Source organism: Oryza glaberrima, chromosome 1, assembly GCF_000147395.1.
Source record: "Oryza glaberrima chromosome 1, OglaRS2, whole genome shotgun sequence".
Taxonomy (NCBI): domain Eukaryota; kingdom Viridiplantae; phylum Streptophyta; class Magnoliopsida; order Poales; family Poaceae; genus Oryza; species Oryza glaberrima.
In genome coordinates, this window is record NC_068326.1 from 3,737,936 (window position 1) to 3,759,457 (window position 21,522).

The window sequence follows — 21,522 nt, forward strand, 5'->3', positions numbered from 1 at the left end:
CCATGCATATGCATTATTTGTGTCTTGCTGAATGGGTGAAGACAATGCAGCCAAAAACCCAATTAGATTCGTTTCAACTTTCAACTGGAGTAAGCATATATGGTCCACGTTTCACTCATGGAAATGGGCCAGGTTATATAGCCCCCAATAATTGTTAGGATTGGAGCTTGGTATATAGACAAAAAAAATATTTTGGCAGTTCATAAACATAAGTATATTTATTAAATATATATTTACTACATATAAGACATTAGCATATTGTGAGCCGAAGTACTATTGTGGTATTTTTAGCACTCGTTTAGATCACTGATAATCCAAACATTACCAAATAATTGGCAATGGCAGGATTTGACATGCCATTTTTTTACAAAAAAAGGTTATTTGATTTGTTGCCAAAATTTTGGTAATGCGTAGAATTTGTTTGTTTTTCTGCCGATATTTTTGGTAGCAATCTTCACATGCCCGTTCAGTGCTCAATGTTGGCGACACTTAGGAATAGAGTGGAATCAAAATTTGGAGTTCTTTCAGATGATCACTCTAGCAAGACTCAAGTTTGCTCGGAGGGGCTTTCTGAAGGTTTTCTTCTTAGCAGCATGGCATATTTGGAAACAACGAAATGGTTTAATCTTCCAGAATATTCAGCCCTCCTTCCAAGCTTGGAGATCACTTTTTGTGAAAGAAGTTCTTCTGCATATGTGCAGAATGAAGGACCCCTTAAAACAAATTGTTTTTGATTGGTTACAAACTTTATAGTTTTTATTTGGTTTCTTTCCTCCTTAATTTTGTAAATATTTTTTGAGTTCTATAAAATTACACTGCTGGGTAAAGCCCTGGCAGTATTTCTGGTAAAAAAAAATATTTTTGGTAGCAAACCGAATGAACACCCTAGCTCATTGGCATTGCCAAAATTTTTCTTTTTAGCATAGTTAAGAAGGGAGATAGACCAAACAAGCCCTTCATTTCAATATTCAGCTAAAAAGACCCATGGTGATATCCAAAACTACAATCAAGAAAGAAAGCAGATTGAGTATAGTGGAAATAGGCGAACGAGCCTCTAACTGAGTTTGATTAGGTGGCTCTAATAACACTCCTCAGGTATTGGTTCGACTGCGAGTTTCAGGCACACGCTAAAGCACAGTTCTAAGGCTAAATCCCCTCGTCTATCACACGCTAAAGCACAATTCTAAGGCTTAGCTCAAGTCGTTGGTCGTTTTCACACGGGTTACGCTGCTGCTGTGTAAGCAAAATACCCAGGGTTATCTTACCCCGCAGGTCAAATAGTGAAAATAGATTTTTTGTCCCAATTTTAAAATATCACAGTCTGGCCATTCCAATTTAGCCCCATTACTTGTGTTGAAATTGATCATCAATATTGATTGGCTGGTCAAAATGGTGGGCATGCATGCTTGCCTGCCCACTCAATTAGTAGTAGTAGTAGTACCCCTTTACTAGGTGCTTTCAAAGGCTGTGTTTGCCTTTAATTAGTTTGTGGGATCAGGGAGACAGTCTTTCTAGCTACTCTACTCTAATCATATCATTCCATCCTATCATTCATCTCCAGCAGATCATGGTAGCTATAGTAGGATATATATCCATGCATGGCTCTATGATTGGATGAAGATATCTAATAATGTGGGGTATCTAATTAATTAATTAACCTAGTTTGAAATAATTAATCACGGGAGATCGCAACAGCTCCATAATCAAACTCCCATGTTTCATTTTGTTCATCCGTCTGTTTCAGTTCAGTGTACAGTACAGTTGGAGCTAGCTAACTAGCTTCAGAGCAAGTTTAATAATAGAGCCAACTATAAGCTTATAGCTTATGTTAGAGCTCACATGTATAGTAAATGAGCTATAAGGTTATATCTTTTTTTTTCTCTTTCTCTCTCTATCTCTCACTTATACATTTAATGTATTTATCTTGAAGTGTGTGAATAGCTAGCTCTTGCATGAGAGCCAACCCTTTTTATTTTTCAAATTCTTTTTCCTGCATATAAGCTTATAGTTGGTTTATAGTCTACTATTATATACTTGCTCTCACTGTGACAGTGACTGACAGTGTTTAATTTGTATTTTCCGTCGCTTGATTGATTCAACATTTAAATTATATTGCAGTGCATGCGTTGGGCTTATCTATTGTAGCGGAGACTGGAGATATAAGATATTCGTTGCTAGTAAAAAAAAATGAAAGAAGAGAAATTTGAAGGCCACGTGGGCTTTGTCCTTTGAGGAGTCTACCGTATTGTTGGTACAGCCCAATTAAAGCCCAGGTGGATCACGTACGAGCACAGCCATGGGCCTAGATTCGTCACGTGTGTTATGTGGGCTAGATATGGGCCGTCCATCTGTTTAAACCCGAAGGCTCAATATTTAAGTTAGCAAATACTCCGCCTGTTTCAAGCTATAGTTGTTTCTAGCTTCAAATTTTATCCCAAGATATAGCTCCCATTCCTTCTCCTCCTTTTTTTTTTCAACCAATTAAAACAATTTCTCTACGTATCAAAAACTTCAATAATAATTATATTTTAGAATGGAAGGAGTAGTTAAGTCAAAACATAAAAAAAAAAAACACTTGACGGCATATTGGACGGTATATGAAATATATAGTTAATGTACTCCCTCTGACTTATAATATAGCAATCTAGTATTGGATGGGGCACATCCTAGTAGTACGAATTTGGATATACTAGGATGTGTCTCATTCGATACTATGTTACTATATAAGACAGAAGGAGTAGATCATACTTCCTTCGTCCTAAAAAAACTTAACATTGTAATAATTGGTTGTAGCTCGAGCAAAGACCAGGATGTTTTATTTCATTATCTTAAAAAAAAACTTAACCTAGGACATCCCCTTCTAATACAACGAATCTGAACAAGAAGAGAGTAAATGTCACGTGAGGCAATAGAAAAGTCCATGTAGTTTTTTCTCGCATGCCCGGACATGTGATTCCCACTTCACAACCCCCGTGGCTCGTACTTGCGTGAACTCAATTACGCCTTTCTTCACGCCAATGTCCAGCGTGAGCTCTATCTAGATTTCTTATGCGAAGTATTTTGAAGTAAGTGAAAATCATAGTTGTTAAAACTGGATCATACCAGCGGTTCAATCTGAAAAAAAATAGAACCAGATCCTCTGATGAACCAGAATCAGAAGCTCCGTCAATTCATCCATTGGTTCAAGTTTAAATAACTACGGTGAAAACAAAGTGAGCCATGTGCGTAGGAGAGCTTCGCACGGGAGGAAAGACTGACGCGTGGTAAGAAATTATGGGTACCTCCATCAATGGTACCTTTTCTTGATGTGATACCTTGGGCTAGTTGCAGCTCACAATTAGTTTCAATTTCTCAATGTAGTCAATTTTTCTGTAATTCCAAAGGTGGGCATAAATGAAACATGAAATACAAAATACAAATACGGTAAGAAATTAAGTGGCGGAAGACGAAACTAGTGACCCTAATAACCAAACTAGAGTGAGACATATCATCCTTATTAGCTACTGTTCGATTAATTATTGATCCAAAGCTGAAACCAAGAGACTAATCCAGCATGCATGCGCTCCCTTCGTTTGGCCACGCTCAAATGAAACGACCTAGGACCCCACTGCCACTTCCGCCATGGTGCTTCCCGCCACCTCTTTTGTGTTCTCCGCCTCCTCCAGCTCTGGCACCAACGCCACCACCCATCCCGGCACCTCCACCTGCTCCGGACCCACCTCTAGCACCCCTGCCTGCACCAATTCCTCCTCCTGCACCACCACCACCACCAACTCCAAGTCCGCCGCCTGCTCCAGCTCCGCTACTAATACCGCCCCCCATCCCAGCACCTTCGTTTGCTCCAGACCCACCCCCAGTGCCACTGCCCACTCCAAGTCCTCCACCTATACCACCACCGCCTCCAAGGCCTCCGCCCAACCCGCTTCCACCACCAGTTCCGAACCCGCCTCCAGCACCACCACCCCCTCCGAAGCCGCTGCCCAATCCAGTGCCAGCACCAGCTCCAACCCCAAAGCCATTGCCGACTCCTTCACCGATTCCTGCACCACCTCCAAAGCCACCATCGGCACCTCCACCAATGCCTCCACTAGCACCATCACCACCACTGAGGCCATTGCCCTTACCCCCGTCAAAATCTCTACCTGTATTACCACCAACACCGCCACCGCCTCCAAAACCTCCTCCACCTCCCATCCCACCGCTACCGCCACCTCCAACGCCGCCTCCAACACCTCCTCCTATGTCGCCCCCCATGCCACCTCCAGCACCACCTCCAATGCCACCACTGGCACCACCTCCCATGCCTCCGCCAACTCCTATGCCACCACCCACACCCCCTCCGGCACCAAACCCACCACCTGCACCACCTCCAAACCCACTGCCACCACCCATTCCACCTCCTCCGAGTCCGCCCCCACCACCAACTCCACCTCCTGCACCACCTCCAAACCCACCGCCACCACCCATTCCACCTCCACTGAATCCGCCCCCACCACCAACTCCACCTCCTGCACCAGCACCTCCTCCGAAACCGCCACCAGCACCAATGCCACCACCACCCCCGGCACCACCACCAAATCCACCGCCACCACCCGCCCCTACTCCACCTCCACCCCTGAGACCACCACCGGCACCTACACCCCCTCCGCTTCCGAATCCAGCACCAGCACCACCGCCAACTCCACCTCCACCTCCACCTCCAAACCCGCCACCGCCACCCATGCCGCCTCCACCAAGACCACCACCCCCTCCTAAGCCTCCACCTCCACCTCCACCCAAACCACCTGCCGCCCCACCGCCAGTGCCACCACCCACGCCGCCACCTACACCAACACCGCCACCCTCGCCACCTCCTACACCGACACCGCCACCACTGACGGTGGCTGTACTATGTTTGTCGCCGCAGCCCTCGCCCCCCACCATGCTCTGCCTCCATACCCACGCCACCGCAGGGTCATGCCGAGCGTCGACGACGACGCCGGCCACCCACACGGCGGCCATGAGCAAGAGCACCAGCACCGGCCGCCGGTTGGCCATGATCAGAATCCCCGATGAGCTTAGCTACAGCTAGCCTATCCACTATCTTCGTGCTCGACTATTGCTGCGTGTGTGTTGTGTGCAGCGGAAGCGGGAGAAAGGAGAGGTATTTAAGCTGCAGAATCCACGGGTGGAGATGGCTGCTTCTTCTGCTTTTGGTTGATCTGGTGGTGGGTGACTGGGGAGCAGGGGAAGGTTGACTAGTGTGTGTGTTTGTTTGTTACGGATTAATTGCGCAGCCTTTTGACAATTTTAAGGTGGATTCCCCATGCATCTAGGTGAGCTTGGCTTAGCTGGGCATGTGCTTTTGCTTGGTTTGATTGGTTTTTGGTTGGATAGCTCTCGCTTCTTTTGTCATGTGAACTCTCTCACTCGTGCATGCAATGGCAATGGCAATGGCATGCGTGTGTATGCGGCCGTGCATATTGATGGCGAGCTCGTGGTGTTGGGATTGGGAAGAAGAAAGCAGGTGATCGATGTGGGTGAGCGCCTGAGCGGTGGGAGGAGCAGAGCAACAGCTTATTACAGCTCGGAATGCGTTTGGATGCTAGCTTGATGCAGCAGAAGTCCATTCCTCTGCCCTTTGTGTTGCATTTCAGTCTGAATTGTACATTGAATGGAAGGTTTGAAACTGAGATGCTCGTTAATTTCTTCGTCCCAGCATGCTTCATCAGTACTCGATTTCAGGAGAAATCCCATCGTGCATGTATGATGTATGATGTATCCATTTACACATTGTAAACCCCTGCCTAAAATAGCTTCTGAAGGGTGTTGTTTTAATAAACCTTATAATCTATTGTTCCCTCGGTTTCAAATTATTTATCCTAACCCATGTTTATGTTTGACCATTAATTTTAAAAAATCCATATAGTTTAACAGCATATGATTATTATGAAAGCATTTCTCATAATGTTAGATTATATAATTATAATTAATGATAAAATATACATGTTTGACTTAGTACGAAGCAGACAATAAATAATGTGAAATAGGGGAGTAGATCATTCTGAGCTTCAGTCAAACAGGCCAGATTACTATAGCTCTGATTGAGTATACGACATACTGTATATATACAGAACTAGAGCCATCAATTAAAAACCCCTGATTACCCATAATAAAAGATAACACCGGACACGCAAAAGATGGCACTTACATGGATATAAACATTGATAATTAGTGATGGTTAGTGCTGACCGCTCAACGCTCACCTCCGTTTCCTGAAGTGAGCCTTCAGCTCATGGAAGATGCAGAACAGCGTGTCCATGGTGTCCTCGTCCAGGTGCGCGTCCTTCACGCCGCCGATCGCCACGATCGTCCTCACCCACTCCTCATGGAGGGTCGAGAACTCCGCACGCTCCTCGCTCGACCTGAAGTTCCCGGCGATCTTCGACCTCATCATCTCGCCGGCGGCCGACGCCCTCTCCACGATCGACCTCGGGAGCCCTGCCATGGTGGCGACCTGCAGGCCGTAGCTCTCCGGGCAGGCGCCCGAGGTGAGCCGGTAGAGGAAGGTGAGCTCCTTCTCGCCGCCGTTTCTTGGCTTCAGCATGCAGGCCATGTGCTGAAGGGTGACGTGGGGGTGAGAGGCGAACTCCTTGGTGAGAGGATGGTAGTGAGTTGCGAAGAGCAGACGGCATCGGACCGCTTCGACAAGGTGTCGGAATACCTGGACGATGATAAATGTGAAATCAACGAATCAAGGGGAAAAAAGTAGTTAGTGTTATCCATCTATAAGAGCAGACCAGCTCCACATATCTCGTTAGTACCTTAATCGATAGGTGTAATAAGGTCATAAATCCCATTAGCTAAAGCAATAGAGAAGCAGAGCATAAATTCATAGCTTTCACGAGAGATCATTATCTAGCCTACCTATACTGTAGCCTATTGAGCAACAAAATCACATAACATGTCTAGAGCAAAAAAAAAAAAAAGCAATTGGTGTCACAAAGACCATGCATGTGAAAACCAGTATTGATTTGCGCATTAGCCCAGATTAGTTCATACCATGCGCTGCAGGAACTTTAGGCCATAGTAATAACATCTACTTCCATGGAAGTGCATGGTGCTCAAACAGTGTAAGCAGAAGAATTTTGGGCGGTAGAGGTAAGATGGGCAGTTGGTCAGATATACTCACTGCATATGCAATTGCATATCCATCAAATGTGCTAGTTCCTCTGCCAAGCTCATCAAGCAAGACGAGAGAATCCTCGGTTGCATTCTCAAGAATAGATGCAGTCTCAGTGCATTCGACAAGAAAGGTACCTGCGGCAACAATTCAAGTTAGACCACTGTCACCTCATATCTGCGTTGTGCTCAAATATAAGAGACAAAGTACATAACACAATGTAAAGGAATTGAGAAATTTGACTCTGCAGACTCATGGTTCATCAAACAGCTCAAATAAATTGGAAAAGTGCTTTCTACTGAAAATCTATAGATTTACACAGCATATTTCATATGCCAAAAAAACTGGCATGTACTTGATGCCAAGTATTTCTTGATTGTACAAACAACATTTCAATAAATTTGATGTGAATATCAATTCTATTATAAGATAGTATTTGGTTCGGACGTCAATGTATGTACATGTATTATTTAGTCATGAAAATTATGACTAATGTCAGACGATTCAGATCGAGTGAAAGTTAACTCATTTAAAATGCATGCTCTTTCAACTAAATTTTGGACTCAAAGCAATAGGTCAATAGGACATGCAAGAATTATCAAATCTGTTCGGTAATGCATCCTTACTTTCTCCAGACATAATCCGATCCATTGCACCAATCCGTGTAAATATGGCATCTGCAAGTGTCAACTCGCATGACTGACAGGGAACATAACAGCCGAGCTGCAGATCAGAAGCAACTTCAATTATACACTCGAATAGGGAAGCCTATAAGTAGCCAAGTATAGGAGCATAATTTAATGATGTTATACAAACCTGGGCAAGCACAATAGCTAGGCAGGTGGCACGCATTATTGTAGATTTCCCGCCCATATTTGGACCAGTCAACAACAATGCAAAGCGATTTTGGCCAGATAAATCCTGACCAAGAGATAGATCATTTGATACCAACCCATTTACACTTTCTGCAAAAGCATAAGGATGCCATAAACCCTTCATCTGAAGTACAGGCGCTTTTCCTTTCAGCAGAATGTTCGGTCTGCACGTTGTGCCAAATGACGACAATGCCATGGCTGCAAAGGACCTAAGCACATCGATAGTGCTCAGAGCATTGATCACTAGAGACCATTCAGAAGCTTTTCCAACTAAAAGATCCACTAGCATAGCCAAAGTGTTTGCATCATCGTCTTTGACACTATGATCCTACCAAAGCTCACATGATCAAACAATAAGAGAAATCAGGAGTTCAGGACTAAAGGTGATAAGCTGATAAGAATAAATAACAGAAAAAAAGCTACCACTTCTTCGTTGATAGATAATGCACATTGCACCATATTTATACCTGGTATCTTGGAAAATCATCATCTATTGCCTCTTCAAAATGATGAATTAATTCACCAAGGGAGCTCAATGTTGGAATATCCACAGCCTTTGACAATGCTGAGATGCCATGATCTTGTCTTTGTAGGATGTCTAGTAAGTCAATTCCAACACGGAGGCCCTTGACAAGCATGCCAAACGTTTTTATCTGGAAATATTGCAAAATTTTGCATTTCAGCAGTCAGCAGGATAGGTAGAACACAAAAGAATAAGGCAGACATCATACTTTGTAAAAAAAAAAAAGAATGGCACAAATCAAACTCAATCTGTAAGATAAGAGTGAAAAGCTACCAACTAACCCTTCTTTTTAATATCTTTTCTCCAACAAAGGGCAACAGAACCGCAGATGATAAACCAACAGTGGATTTTACTCGTCCTAGTAACCTCTCGAGATCAGGGACTTTACGTAGATGCTCTAGTGTAACAGATCCTAGCCCACAATTTTGAATGAAGCCCTCAACAATGTCGAGCCTTTCATTGATAGCATCAATATCTTTTAGTGGGTGGCAAATCCATCTTCTTAGAAGCCGCTTACCGCATGGAGTTATGCAGTGATTGAGGTGCTTATATAAGGTACCTGCCATAAAGTGAAGAGTACAGAAAGATTATTTTTGCTATATATGATTTGACAAAATTAAGTGGAATGGAACATAGGTGAAAGCCACATCCCTTACCTGATGAACCACCATCAAAGTTGTTGCTGAAAATCTCAAGGTTCACAAGAGTCTGACCATCCATTCTTAGACATGTTCTGTATACATGGTAGGCTAAGACCTCCCCGTTTTTCAGAGCATCCTCTAGCTGTTTTCAGATTGTAGCTATAAGAATTTGGAACACAATTCATGCTTTGTGACAGATAATCTATTGATAACCATAAAAGTTATAGTATGGCTCATGGGAGTTTTTTTTTTTTTACATGAACATTGATTTGAAACAGAAGTCCTCTGCACATATATAGTTATAGTTGACACATTTAAACTATTGCAAACTTGTGCTGGAAGACTACATAAACAAAAGGAAAATACTGATGAGAAATGACACTATTCTAAACTGACATTGTGTAAGCGAAATGGCAGTTAGTAAAAAGAAATGACACAACTGACTGGCATGTCATGAAGATTAGCAAGAAAATATAATCAAGGAAAGGATTGAAGATAAGTATACCATAAGTCTAGTTAAATGGCTCACAAGTCCACCGAGTGCACAAATAACTGCATCTTTATTCACTGAAGAATTCAATGCAGATAACCATGAACTTGTTGACGCTTTAAAGTACCCTCTAGAATCTATTAACGTTTGAATTTCTGAAACGTCAGAGAAATATAACCCATATAGTGGGGTCAGCTGCATTTTCACAGAACCTGCAATTTAAAGAAAAGTAGTTTTAAGTTAATTTCAAACTCCTCTAGTTCACCTGCAGATTTACCTTTTTTAGGTAATAAGGCAGGAGAGTCCCTACATTATATATTAACGGATAGGCCAGATAAATGTTTGAAAAAAATAGAAGAATGAAAGATTATGAACTTACCTGCTGAAGCATATTTCTTAATTAATCTATGAGTTTCTTTTGAAAGGCCTGAAAAAATGGGAACATGTAAGTGAAGATTGAAGATTCCTTATATATGAAAGTTGAAGATTAAGTATGTTCTGACCTGAGGTTTCATAGATTATTTCTTTCGGAGAGACCTGAAAAGGTATATTAGTGATCATTGCTTCTAATCTGTTGAACCAATGGAAAGAGATCACAAAGCCTACCTGCACCAGCAGAGCCCCCAAAGCTGCAAATGTATCATCATCATGGACTGAACCCACCCAAATTTTAAGTGCAGCATAATCTAAAAATGCAAATCCATAGACCCGGGAACCATTTGAAGCTAGTGTAATCTGAAAGTTCAAAAAAAGGGCATTAGATCAAGAGCGCCGATAAAGAATGCTAACACAGACCAATTCCATTTTATTCAGAATGAGACCAAATAAGATCAATAAAAAAACTGAAACAGAAGAACACAAGGCGCCATCACAACTTGACCATTAGACCACTATCAACCTATTATATATAAATTTCTGACGTAAAAGTACTGTTATACCATTAGACCACATGAAAAAAAAAATCATGCTAACAATCTAAATAAACTGCAAGAATAAAACTAAATCTTGGTATAACACTAGGATTTTATTGAATGTTTCGGGGAAAGATGGTATCAAAACGCCATTTTAATGTAGCTACAAGTTGTTCCAGTAAATATCTTGTACACCTGCTGATTTCACATGTCCATGTGGTACAGTACTACAGCAGTCAACCAGGTTGTAGATTCAATATAATTCTCTTCAGCAAATTTATTTGGTTATAATGTCATAACACCATGCTTTTGCTGACTTTGGGAACATGATAATGTTATGCAATGATTAGGTTTGGGATTTTTATTTTAACCTTTTTAAACAAAAAAAAAAAACCATAAACCCTTCAGGGTCTTATTTTCTTAATTGTTAACCATTTTTGGAAGCAAACTTTGCTATGCCCGAGTGATAAAGCCATGGAGCAAAAACCTGCTTTCTGCACCATTGTGGTAGCGTGACAAGATAATTCTGCCACCACCCACAATGGCATGGCGAGGAGAAGCCTGTCATGGTTAGTGGCGTGGCAACCATGCTAAAAATTAAAAGTACTAATGGTTGGTGGTACTGTTGTGTACTTCTCATATGACTTGAATATACTTTGAAAGCATTACAGCAAATCATATAGCCTAAATCCAACACAATGCTTTGTTAATATGGAAGCATACCTCTTTGAGTGAAAGAAGGTGAACAGCATCAGCCCCAATGTTGCTGTCCCCTACTGTTGATGGTGTGGATACATGAACCAATTTTCTTAGAATAACCTAGCAAAAGAAAAACAATGTTGTATGGCATCAGTCTCTCACTCTTAACTTCAAAAGGAAAGTTTACCTTACTCTTTAAACAAGAGTAAAGGGTATTAGAGTGTGAAAGCCTCAATCCTTAAGTTGCATAAAACATTGCAACTAAACACTCCATCCAAAATGATAGCTAGATTAAAAAAAACGCTTATCATGAATAAAAGGATGAACATAAACCATGCGGGAGAAATGTTCTAGAGTTTATACCGAGGTACAGACAATTTTGGACATCATGAGAGAGCAAAAGAACTCTCCCAGAGAGAGAGAGAGAGAGAGATCGGTCAAAAATTTTAAAAGATAAGCATTGGAATTGCATAAATAGCACACTTTTGCCACAAGCTATTTAGATGAAAAAGAAATCAGTACAATGTCCAGAAAGAATAAATTTGGGGTTGATGACAATAAGGAAAGCTTACCGAATTTGATCCTCTAGATTTGGCTTGGTCTGCAGATTCCATTTGTTCAATTCTGCCAACTTTATACCTGAAAGAAATGCTGGATTTATGAGCAATTCATTCACCAAAAGATACAGAAAAGGGAAGAGGAAAATGGATGCCACAACTCAAGAATCATATAAATTACATTCAAAAGATAAATAAGTACATTGTAAAAACTAATGGTTGAACAGGACTATTTTTTCTGGAAATCAATGATGACAAAGTGCTAAACAATAAAGTGTTTATCTTGCAAGTACGTGCATATTATCATATCATTAGGGTGTGGTGGTAAAGTCGTGAGTGAATGACTCACCCATCAAGATTCAAATCTTGGTGTCCAATTAAATTGTTGTGTGCATCCCTAGTTGGTGCAAAGGTCAATATCCCTTCCATATTAACTTCTATTATCTAAAAAAAATTAATAGGAATGGAGATGTACATAAACTAACAAAAGACCTCCTATAACCAACATAAGGAATAATAAGCAGGAACCTGCTGAAGTTCGAGATATGATGTACCATTTTACAAAGTGACTCTTACAAAGTGATTCTTATTATTAATATGCTGAAAATGACCAAACATAAGGGGGATACGGAATTTACCCTCGAGCTAAAAGCTTTTCAACGGCAACATCTATCCCACTTTCTGAAATGCCAACCTTTACATAAGATAAGAAAAAGGTTACTATCATGTACCATAAGGTGGCACTGATGCTAGATAGTTTGTAAGTCGGGTAAAACAGATTAAAAGAACATGGAAAATGCTAAGATGACAAATGAAATACGGAAAGCACAAAATGACCAGAATTAAATCAAAATAAATAAAGAAAAAAAATGAAGAACTGTATTGCTATAATCCTGATTTATTTAGTATTTACACAGTTGTTTTGGTCATGCCAGGAGAAAGGTTAGAGGGATGTTTTGATTAAATACTATAGAGTACTCACAAGTGAATAAGTGTGCATTACTTCACTCAACACAATAAACGAGTTGTAAATGACATCATTTAGACTTGGTGGCAACAGTATAGCAGACTTTCAGAACTAAACCATTCAATGATAAAAACAATACTCTAGACAGTACTAGCATTCATACCTGCCGGCACTTTCCCACCCCACTGATAGTCATTTTCCAGTCAAGTTCCTTTTGGCCAATCTCAGCATCCACCTCATAGAGCTCATAGAATTTTCCCTAGCAATAAGGGAACAATCATTGCCATAGGTTATACTTATACAATCCCAGGTGCTAAAAAATGTTGGTATTTGGTCGATGTATGTAACTTTGGGAAAGATTTAAGACAGTAATAGAAATTCTGACGTGTCGGCAATCTGGGAGGATGAACAAATAAAAGGCCTTAAATAAGGCAAATCATTTTGGTACTAGGACAGACAGTCTATAATTCTAGTTTCTGTTGCATATCTATCAGTATGCATCAAGTAATGAAGCTCAAATTATGGCCAGCAAACAAAAAAATAAGGGGAACTCCTATGACAAAAAAACATCTCCTATTTATGGAGTTAGGCAATAGCTCAGTATGACACCAAGGCATGAGAGATGCATATTATCCACAGCAGTAATTTCTGAACTTCAGTTTTAGATCATTTGCCCAATAGGCACTGATGAGACATCAACAATGAAACTTACAGAAACATCAGCCTTCAGTGTCAATCAAAGCAGTTAGGGTAAACATTGAAACTTACCACTTTGAAAAACAAAACAACATCCATATACTTGCACTTAATATTCCAATATTGCTTTTGAGATGTAGACATCTTTCTCAATGCATCAGGTGGAATAAAAAGAGTTGTCTTATCATAAAGTGGGTCTGCCAGCCGCCTTCTATTTGCATCTCTGATATTCGAAGGATTCAGCCACTCAAACTTGCTGCGTGCACTTTCAGCCATTTCATCATGGACCTTATTCTCAACTGGAGAACACTGAGCTGGTTTCACCTTCTTGTTTGGACCCCAGAAAGGAGAGCATGAGTCGTTGGTAGTCACACGTTGATCTTCTTGAACCCGCTTCAGACGAGGAATTACTGCTCGCATCACTGGTGTTTCTGGTTTCAGGGGACTCGGATCAAATTCCGAAAATAGTTCAGCACCTGCTCCAATGCGTTTGTCATTCTTAGGCACTGAGGATAACTTTTTCAGATGGTTCTGTGATGGTGTTCCATTTGAATCAAATTCTGTAAATAATTTTGTTGCTTTAATGTATGGAAGGTCTGAAGGCCCAGAACTAAGCTTCTCTGAGGATTCTCGTCTAGGAGTATAATTGGAATCAAGTGCAAACAGTGTAGCGCCCCGGACATATTCACCATTAGGAGATACAAATGAGAACTTTGATGGATGCTGCAAAGGAGTTTGATCTGAATCAGATTCTGTTAAAGGCGTATCAGCTCCACGAGAAGATCTCCAGAAGACTGTTTTTGAAGTATCCTGAGGAGTTTGTACGTCAAACTCTTCAAATGATGAATTAGCTCCAATGCAGTTATTATTGGAAGACTCAAAGGGTAACTTCTTTGGACAATGCGGTGGAAGATTTTGATCTAAACCAAGTTCCGGGGACAGTGTGCTTGCTCTAACAAAGTCATCTTTGGAAGGCCATAAGGACTTCAGGGGCTCCTGCAAAGGAGTCATATTCGAACCTTCTTCTGCAATCAACATGGCTGCTTTGTTATCTCCAGCATTGCAAGATTCTAAGAACAATGCACTTGAGCACTCATTTGAAGTAGTTTGATTTTTCACAGGTAAGGCTCTCTGCTCCACATGTCTAGCCTGGGAAGCATTCTGGTCTCTGAAACAAGCACAAGGAAAATGTCATGATAACGCAACAAGACACGACTATTTTGAAGGCCCTAGCAAGTGCCTGGTTTTGTCCATAGCAGTTAGCAAACAAATAACTTTGGTACATGGGAAAGAACACCCTGAAATGAAATAAACCAAGAGAAACAAAGACGGCCGATTTAAGTAATCAGTACAACAATCCAAACCTGCAAGGCTGCAACTAAGATTAAGGATGGACTACTTCACTAAAATATAATTCTGAACCAGAAATCTGATATCCATTGAGGCTAATCACAATGAAGGTTAATAAAGATAAAATATGTGCAAATTATCAATTTTGTAGTTGATGCCGTTTTGTGCTAGACCAATCCAAACTCGAACTTGATTTTGGTTTCAAAAAATGAAGCTCTGTGGATGGGTCCTCCTTCCTTGCCTGAAGAAGCAAATTAATCGCAAAAGTACAATCAAAACCACAGATCGCATTAACATACTATCTGAAAACCCAGACACAAACTTGAAACAAACTTAGATGAGACAGACCGATCAAACATGACTAGGACCACGCATTGCAGGCCAAAACTACCATACATCGCACACCGCAGCAATCAAAACCATTAAACCTCCCATTATGAGTCAATCCACAGATAAGCCAAGGGGACGAAAGTAGGATCCATGGCATATTCACATCAATGTCACCCTTATTGGATACAGACCTACAGTGGCAGTAAGTACTAAATACCACCAATATAAGTCGGCGCGCGATAGCAACTAGAATAATCCGAATGGCGCACATTGGAACCAACCCAATAGTACATCGATTGAATCCTTCCCGTCTAGTATTAACTAGTGATACGAACGCGCTTGAAACCGTAAACCCGACCAAAAGCTTTGCCGCAACCCGACTGGGAAGGCCCCCAAACCACCACCCCCAAAACCCTAGCCGCCTCCCGCCATTCACAGTACGACGGCTGCGTTACATAGAAGCAGCCAGCGATCGGCGCGCCGTACCTCCCCTGCTGCTGCTGCCGCGGCGGCCGCACGAGCCTCTCCATGATCCCCGCGACCGACGCGGCGGGAGGCCGCGGGGGCCTCTCGGGCGTCGCGCCCTCCTCCCCCGCCGCCGCCGCCGGCTTCTTCTGGAGGAAGGAGAGGATCGACTGCTGCTGCTGCTGCCGCCGCCGCGGCTGCATCGTCGCCGGCGAGGGTCGGGCGGGGGGAAGGCGGAGGGTTCGAGTCTGAGAATGGGAGAGAGAGGGGAATGGAGTGGAGGCGACGAGGCGGGGGGAGGAAATGGGATTTTTCGGGGGGAAATTTGCGAGCGGGAAATGCTTGCGGAGCAACGAAGGCGCGCGATGACGCGGGCGGTAAGATTGTTTCCCGCTTCCGCTTTTGGGACACGGGTTTCGATAGAGGAAGAAGAAGAAGAAGAGGCGGATGCCTGGACAAACATACAAGGGATCAACCATACCGAATTTTGACTTATTTTGGTACTGTTGGTTTTACCAAATTTTGGTAGAGTTTTAAGGAAGGAAGTTTTTTAGAAATGCTAAAATTTAGTAAGTAGTACTCCATATCATTAACATACATACATACATACATACAGGCAATGCTAGAAAGTCTCACATTGTGAAACGGAGGAAGTAGTAATAGTTGAAGTGTGTGTTGTTTGTTGCGTAAGGTTGTAAGCAGCAACAAACTGAGAAGATCCTTAAACTTAACTTTTAATGCAAAATTTGATCATATATATACTCCTTTAGAATTATGAAACTTTAACTTTTAATGCAAAATTTGATCATATATATACTCCTGTAGAATTGTGAAACTGCGGATTAAGGGTTTGACTAGCAAACCATATAAAAAATTAACGATGCAAAAAAATAATTTAGGGTATAACTTCTGCTACTATTTTGATGATTTTAAGGTCAATGTTAAAAAATGAAACGAAAAACACCTAGAATAATTTTAAATTAAGTTTCAAAACTTAAATTTTGGTAGCCGCTGTACTTAGCGTGATCTTGTTGACCCCAATTTCTGTGTGACCCAAATGTCGGTGACACAAGATGAATAATTCCTCTCAATGTTTACCTGAAGTAGTACTAGTAATATGATCAAATCCCAGCTGATCCACTTCTGACACCATAAAAAACAGCAGAAATTCAACTCCCTCCAACGCCCAAAGTACAGGCACAAAATATTTCACAGCAAGCAGCGACATCGTGATAAACAGAAGTTCTCATAAACTAGACCTAAGTGGTGACGCGCGCAGTTGACGCATATGTACAATCACCACAGCAACTGGGTGGTAAGTAGTGGCTGGTGCTGCCTGCTTTCCCCTACCTGATACAATTGGAAGCTGGTGAGAGGACTGAACTACTGAATTCACAAGCTTCCAACAAACAAAATGCAAAAGGGGGCATAAGTTTATCTAAGGTGAGCCGGACTCCTCCTCAGAGTCTGCAACTATCATTTCACGATCATCTTCCGAGCCTGATAGAGAAAACTGCTTTGAGATAGATGTTGGCCTCTGCCTCATTGTTTTCTTTGTCATGGATCGAGGAGTAAGCTGTCCTGGGCGCATGACGTCTTCGTCGTTTTTCATATTTCTCCGACTCCGGCGGAGCCCTTGCGGAGGCTTGTCAAACCGACGGGAGGCAAGACGAGTCCTCTTACGTGGGACAAATACTTCCTCCTCTTCAGTATCACCCTTGTTGGGATCATAAGCATCATTTTCTCCATCACTGCCAACATCATTTTCTCCATCGCTGCCTGACGAGTCATCATCCTTACCATTGTAGTCTCTGTCTTCATCCTCATCAGAACTCAGGTCATCAAGGGACTCGACATCCTCCTGTCCGCCATCTTTGTCCTGCTCCGGATTGACGTCAGACCCTCCAGCATCCTCCTGTCCATCTTCCTTCTGCTCTGGACCAATGTCAGACCCTCCATTGGCTCCTTTATTGCCCTGATGTGAGGCACGCTTCTCTTTTTTGCCTGCCTCCTGTGGATCAGATTCTTTTGATTTCCTGCATTCAAGCACGTGAATTCTTTTCAAGAAGAATGATTTTGCATTTTGGATTACTTGAGCAACAATTCCTAAAAGCTCAGTGCTAAATAAGCATGGAGAATGTGATCCATACTTCAAGTTTGCTGTTTCTAAATTCTAGTAAATCTGACATGTCAATTCCTGGAACCAACAAGTCTCAAACCTGTTACCAGTTATCCCCCCCCCCCCCCCTCCTTCTAATTTGCTTATACTATCAGATGCTGCTAATGTTAGTAATGAGGGACTATGCTGTACCACAAGAAATCGAAGGTATTTAATTGCTTATATTGTTGCAGTGTTCCAAATGTTAACTGCCAACGAACTAGGGGGAAAACAGGAAGGGAGAGAATGGTTTTAACTTACGCTGCAGCTTTTATTGCCTCCTTTATAGAACGATCGTAATCAGCTGCACACAAAGCAAATCAAGGGTGTCAATGCCAAGACATAGCAATTGGTCACAAAACATAAATACTTTGATCAGTTTTACTGAGTATTTAAAAATAGAATTAGAATATGAGCCTGTTGAATGCTGAAAACATCTGTATTAACCTATAGCATTTGCTGCAATTCTTAGAGCTTGTGTTATTAGTGAGAGCTGTCAACAATCATCATTTTCCACTAGGCTTACAGTTATATGGATTGGAAACGGTAAATGGGTAAAGTATCTACACTTCTACTAAATGAGGGACTGGCAGAAGAAATGAGAGATGCAACATGAAATTCAATGTACCCAGCAAGCTGTTGGTTATGCATCCAGACTACTATTCGTAAAATATGATGAACAGTCTCAAGTTGTCATGCACCTTGTGTACTCAAGGATGCTAAACAGAAAGCCCCTTACAGTAATTGTAGCTGACAGGCCTACGTTCACGCAATGAACGGGTTTGGAAACTTGTAGCATAAGCTAAAAGTTCATCCTTCTTCTGCTGACGTTTTAAATCCCGCTCCTTCTTCTGCAAATTAAACAGACAAAAATGTGGTCATAAATCATAAAAGTAGAGTATGAGCTTCATATCTTGCTGCCAAGCATAAATCCTGATTCCAAAGTAGAATATAAATGCATTCATGTATTGGACACCCCTGGGGAAATATAGACGCAACAGAGTAGAAAGCACGTGAGCTGAAAGCTACCTTTTGAAGCTTCTCCACATCTGGAATAATTTCTGTCTTAAGATGCTCGCCGATGGCAGATTCCGGTCGACCTTTACTGCATAGTTTCTCCTGTTGATACCATATGTCAAATATGGGAACAAAACACAAGCTGCACAAGAAAATGAACAGCCAATACACTTACCAATATCTCAACGAACTCATCAAGGTTAGTCGCAACTGTTTCCCACTGAATATTGATAACTGGCTTTGTCAAACAACCATTCTTTCCCTTCAAGTTGCGCTTGAAATCAAGTGTTACATACTCACTATACAATCTATGGCCAATAGTTGAGTCACCATCATACCTAACAAGCAGAAATATTTCAATGGACAGTGTCAGCAGGAAAAAAAGAGGACGCAAAGGCATGCTAACAGTGACTCATTGATTGCAAATGATAACATGAAAGTGAACAGAAACTCTCTTACCAGTATATAGTTCCGTTACTACTACTTCCTAACTTTTCTTTTCGGAAATTGGAAATATCAACTCCTCTTTTCATCTCGTCATTAACATACCATACCGCGTCATTTTGCTGCAGGATAGATAATGTCTATCAGAATAATGTGCATTTAAAAGCTGAAGGACTTGGGGGTATTTGACTAATTAGATTATTAAACCTGAAAGGAAACTGCAATTACAACAAGGTGAACTCATAGAATCGTTACCTCTGAACGAACTTCACAGAGTGCTTTAAGTATCAACAAGCGTTTAATCGGATCTTGCTGTTTATACGTGTCAATTTCCTTCCTGGGTAAACAAATAAGTCGCGATATGAAGTTACCTAAGAGTCATAGTCAAAAAGCTTATTTACAATGCATTATCCTGCATACCCTGGATTAATTTTGAACGGGTTTGCACCTTCAGCAACCTGAAACCAAAATGATGTTAATGTCTGGGACTGCTCTAGTTATATTTACACTAGTAAAAATTTTATGCAAACTAAAACATACCCATGTCCACCAATCTGATAATTTCTTGGCAGTTGCCGTTATCCATCCATCATCGACCTTCAGATTTTTGATAGTTGGTGGTATTCCCTGATACACGTGACTATTACAACTTAGCAAACATCATTTCAGACAAACATGGCAAAACAGTAACATAAACAGGCTTATTCGTCATTACATCAACAACAAAAAAAAATGAAACTTAGAGAAAAGAAAAGGTATCATAATATTTGGTCTCCCTAATACAGGGTAGTAATGCAGTATAAGAATAACTGATGCAAACATCTTGTTACTAGTACACAATAGCTCAATAAGGAAAGATGCCTCCCACAGCAACGCAGATGATGCAAGCTTGTTTTATTTGTATGTCACGTGATTTAGAAATCTCAAACAGGCATGTCCATAACAGTTAATGAAGTTAATCAGTCACTATGTCACTGTTTTTTTAACAAGATTAAAAAATGATTGATTGAACTTATTCAGTACTTTCAAAAGAAAAAAAAAGGAGAATTACATATAGATAAAGTTTTTTAAAAGATAACTATGGAGAAACAGGTTATGGTTTTTGACAAGCCTAGCTGATTACATAACCTGCAACTTACTCGGTGATTGCAAACAAAAAGGACAAGGACAAAGAAATGAAGTTTTTTCCCTTTTTGCAGAAAACCTGTCATGGTTTGTGACAAGGTTAAAGATTACATAGACCAACGCAAGTGTGTATTCAGTTCAAACCCTCCCTGCAGATACACAATGCCTCTAGTGCAAAGCAAGCACGAACAAACCTACAGGCAGAGTATCTGCTGCCTTAAACAAATCAGATCACCAAACTGTCTACAATGCAGGCATTCTGCAATCCAAAGCCTACACGATCCAACCATAACTACAGAAGTCAGGAGTGCATAGGTGCAGCCTGAAAAAACAAACTACACCTTTATAAGCGCAATATGGATGCGGGCAAGGTCGTGGTTATTGGCGATGAGCGCGGTCTCGATCTCCTCCGCTGATAGCCCCAGGTTCCCCTCGATCACCGGCTCAAACACCTGAAAACCAAAAAAAATCCCCAAACCGAAACCCCGTAAGCCCAACACGCCAATACCAATCCAACCCAACCCTTGAAGCAGGAGAGGGACAAAAAAAAAGAAAAAGAAAAAAAAGGAAGCCCTAGCCGAAACGGCTCACCCGGAGAAAGTGGAGCACCGACGCGAGCTCCCAGCTGCGGCGGAGGAGGACGCGGGGGTCCTCCGGCGCCGGCGGCGACGCGGGGGGGTCCACCGGGGACGAGGCCGGGGGCCTCGCGCGCTTCGCCGGCGAGGCCATCGTGCGGGGACTGGAGGAGACAGGCGGGAAAGTGGGGGAAATTTTGGTGGTGGGAGGCGGGAGGGAGGGGAGGAAAGTGGAGAGGCGGGGGAGGAGGAGGAGACGGCGCTGCGGCTCGGGGGGCGGTGGCGGTTTATGGATGGTGCGGGACTGGGAGAGTGTGGGTGTGGGCCTGTGGGGTGGTCGAGTGGGCTTGGCTACCATTTGGGCTTTCTGTGATGGGCCAAAATCTGAAATGCTGTATTCGCATGTGTCCGGCCCAAATCTGATGTTAGGTAAGGGTTATACATTCCTCCAAAATAAATTAATCTAGAACTGTATGTGATATATTTATTACGAATCTGAAAATATGCATGTCTAGATAATCTATCATATGCCACCGA

The 21,522-nt window shown here is 41.9% G+C and overlaps 3 protein-coding genes across 3 annotated transcripts; all 3 read right to left on the minus strand.

The window, feature by feature from the left end:
- Positions 1-3,356: 3,356 nt before the first annotated feature.
- Positions 3,357-5,082, minus strand: LOC127780580 (glycine-rich cell wall structural protein 1-like). The gene has a single exon (XM_052307505.1). The coding sequence runs from the start codon at positions 5,035-5,037 to the stop codon at positions 3,583-3,585; it is 1,455 nt and encodes a 484-aa protein (XP_052163465.1). The 5' UTR covers positions 5,038-5,082; the 3' UTR covers positions 3,357-3,582.
- An 812-nt stretch (positions 5,083-5,894) lies between these two features.
- LOC127780559 (DNA mismatch repair protein MSH7) lies at positions 5,895-15,972 on the minus strand. Its single transcript, XM_052307488.1, has 17 exons — positions 15,688-15,972; positions 13,594-14,689; positions 12,989-13,084; positions 12,497-12,552; positions 11,874-11,940; positions 11,326-11,421; positions 10,298-10,426; positions 10,195-10,228; positions 10,071-10,118; positions 9,707-9,903; positions 9,217-9,343; positions 8,842-9,119; positions 8,505-8,690; positions 7,979-8,365; positions 7,789-7,885; positions 7,172-7,299; positions 5,895-6,703 (listed from the first exon to the last, which is right to left on the minus strand). Exons 1-17 carry the CDS (start codon positions 15,867-15,869, stop codon positions 6,242-6,244), a joined length of 3,666 nt encoding a protein of 1,221 aa, XP_052163448.1. The 5' UTR covers positions 15,870-15,972; the 3' UTR covers positions 5,895-6,241.
- Positions 15,973-16,736: 764 nt separating this feature from the next.
- Positions 16,737-21,224, minus strand: LOC127780570 (DDT domain-containing protein DDR4-like). Its single transcript, XM_052307496.1, has 11 exons — positions 21,002-21,224; positions 20,752-20,862; positions 19,826-19,912; positions 19,706-19,743; positions 19,541-19,622; positions 19,301-19,407; positions 19,017-19,179; positions 18,854-18,943; positions 18,564-18,675; positions 18,086-18,128; positions 16,737-17,702 (listed from the first exon to the last, which is right to left on the minus strand). The coding sequence occupies exons 1-11, from the start codon at positions 21,137-21,139 to the stop codon at positions 17,105-17,107; spliced, it is 1,569 nt and encodes a 522-aa protein (XP_052163456.1). The 5' UTR covers positions 21,140-21,224; the 3' UTR covers positions 16,737-17,104.
- Positions 21,225-21,522: the final 298 nt, after the last annotated feature.